The sequence below is a fragment of the Papilio polytes genome, unplaced genomic scaffold (assembly GCF_000836215.1).
Source record: "Papilio polytes unplaced genomic scaffold, Ppol_1.0 DF822289.1, whole genome shotgun sequence".
In the NCBI taxonomy this organism is placed as follows: Eukaryota; Metazoa; Arthropoda; class Insecta; order Lepidoptera; family Papilionidae; genus Papilio; species Papilio polytes.
In genome coordinates this window covers 3,251,153-3,252,747 of record NW_013526915.1, presented here as the reverse complement: position 1 = coordinate 3,252,747, position 1,595 = coordinate 3,251,153, and the positions used below count along the sequence as shown (strand labels likewise).

General features: G+C 39.4%; 1 protein-coding gene across 1 annotated transcript in view; it reads right to left on the bottom strand.

The window, feature by feature from the left end:
- LOC106106207 overlaps positions 1-1,595 on the bottom strand; it is a 10,065-nt gene that overhangs the window by 3,239 nt on the left and 5,231 nt on the right. The window contains exons 6-7 of the mRNA XM_013286755.1: positions 683-810; positions 6-67 (exon numbers count right to left, since the gene is read on the bottom strand). Of these exons, the coding sequence (XP_013142209.1) occupies positions 6-67; positions 683-810 (190 nt within the window). The remainder of the gene's footprint in view (positions 1-5; positions 68-682; positions 811-1,595) is intronic.

The following is a 1,595-nucleotide window of genomic DNA, read 5'->3' as shown; positions in this document are numbered from 1 at the left end:
GAGACTCGATCGTGCTGGCGGGGCTCGGCAGCGCCATCGTCTGGCTCAACGTGTGCGACAGAGAAGGCTGCAATATAACAAATACCTCTTTAACTGTTTACGTACATATAAACTATATTATTGACTTTTATTAAAGGCTTAAAACAGACAGTCGATCATACTAATATTAAAAATGCAAAAGGCCTCCAAAACGGATTAACAGATTTCGATGAAATTCGACACAGATGTAGAACTTTGTCTGAAAGAATACATAGACTTATTAAGATATTTTTTATTTCCAAGGACGAAGTCCGAGACTAAATTTAGTGAGCAACATAATATACTAGCTTTCACCCGAGACTCCTCTGCGCGGAATAAAAATATTAAAAGTGGCCTATGTGTCTTTCCAGACTCTACATCTATACCAAATTTCATCAAAATCCGTTCAGCTGTTTAGGCTACAACTCAAAAAAACATCCATCCATCTAAATTTTTGCATTTACAATGTTAAGGCCTGTCCCACCACTGGCTGTTAGATAAGGTAACAAATTCCCATACTTTCTTACATATTTTACATGTTGAATTGTTAACAGACAATTTAGAAGAATTTGGTAGGACTGACTTTTAAGGACTGTCCTATCTAAACCTCTATCAGCCAGTAGTGGGACAGGCCTTAAGTGTGAAGTATAATGCGATTCCATACCAGCAGGTCGTCGAGCTGCGGCTTGTCGGGGCGGCGCGGGGGGTAGATGGGGTCATCTCCGGCCGTGCTGACGCTGCGCGTGTCCTCGCCCTCGCCCTCCCCGCACACGGACTGCCCGCCGTGCTTGTCTGAACCGGACAAAACCAACATTACGGAACAACACTTTAAAGACCATTGACCTATAGATAGACGTTGGATAGGGCTCGATAAATATAAAATCTTAAGTTACAAAAGGCAAAAAAAAAAGAAAATATCACAACCTATAACCTATACAGAGAAATAGAGGTCAGTGGTTAAATCTGTACTTTCTTATATATCTATAATGGATACAGTATCAACTCTATTGGAACTACGTGAAAAGAGGTGATAAATAAATGAAGACCAAACAGTTTATATCCCTCTCTACTTTAGCCTGCTATAGTCAACACTCAGAGTAATTTAATAACCACACTTATTGATAATCTACTAAGAGATTCCTACTTATGTTTCTAACGGTCGAATACTCAAACGAAATTTAAATCGCTTCATAAGCACCTAACAGATGTCAAAACCTGAATGTAATTTAGAATTTTAGCGTGACTTTATAAATTAAAATATTCAATGTCGTTTCAGTATACGCCCGAGTGCGATAATAGCTTTTATATATATTTTTTTTATATTACAAGATGGCAAACGAGCAAGCGGCCACTTGAATCCACCGAAATGGAAAGCGACAGCTGCCCATAAACATCCGCAATTGCAGATACGTTTGCCTACCCTTGGAGGAGACGCACATAAAAAGGAAATTTCCCATCCCTATACGTCTCCTCCACCGTCAAATCCACTTTTCCTTCCCATCCTTTCCTCTTAAGAAAAGGGTGGAAAGTAAAAGGGCCTCTAGTGTAGGTACTATTAAAACTTTATTCACAAAAGC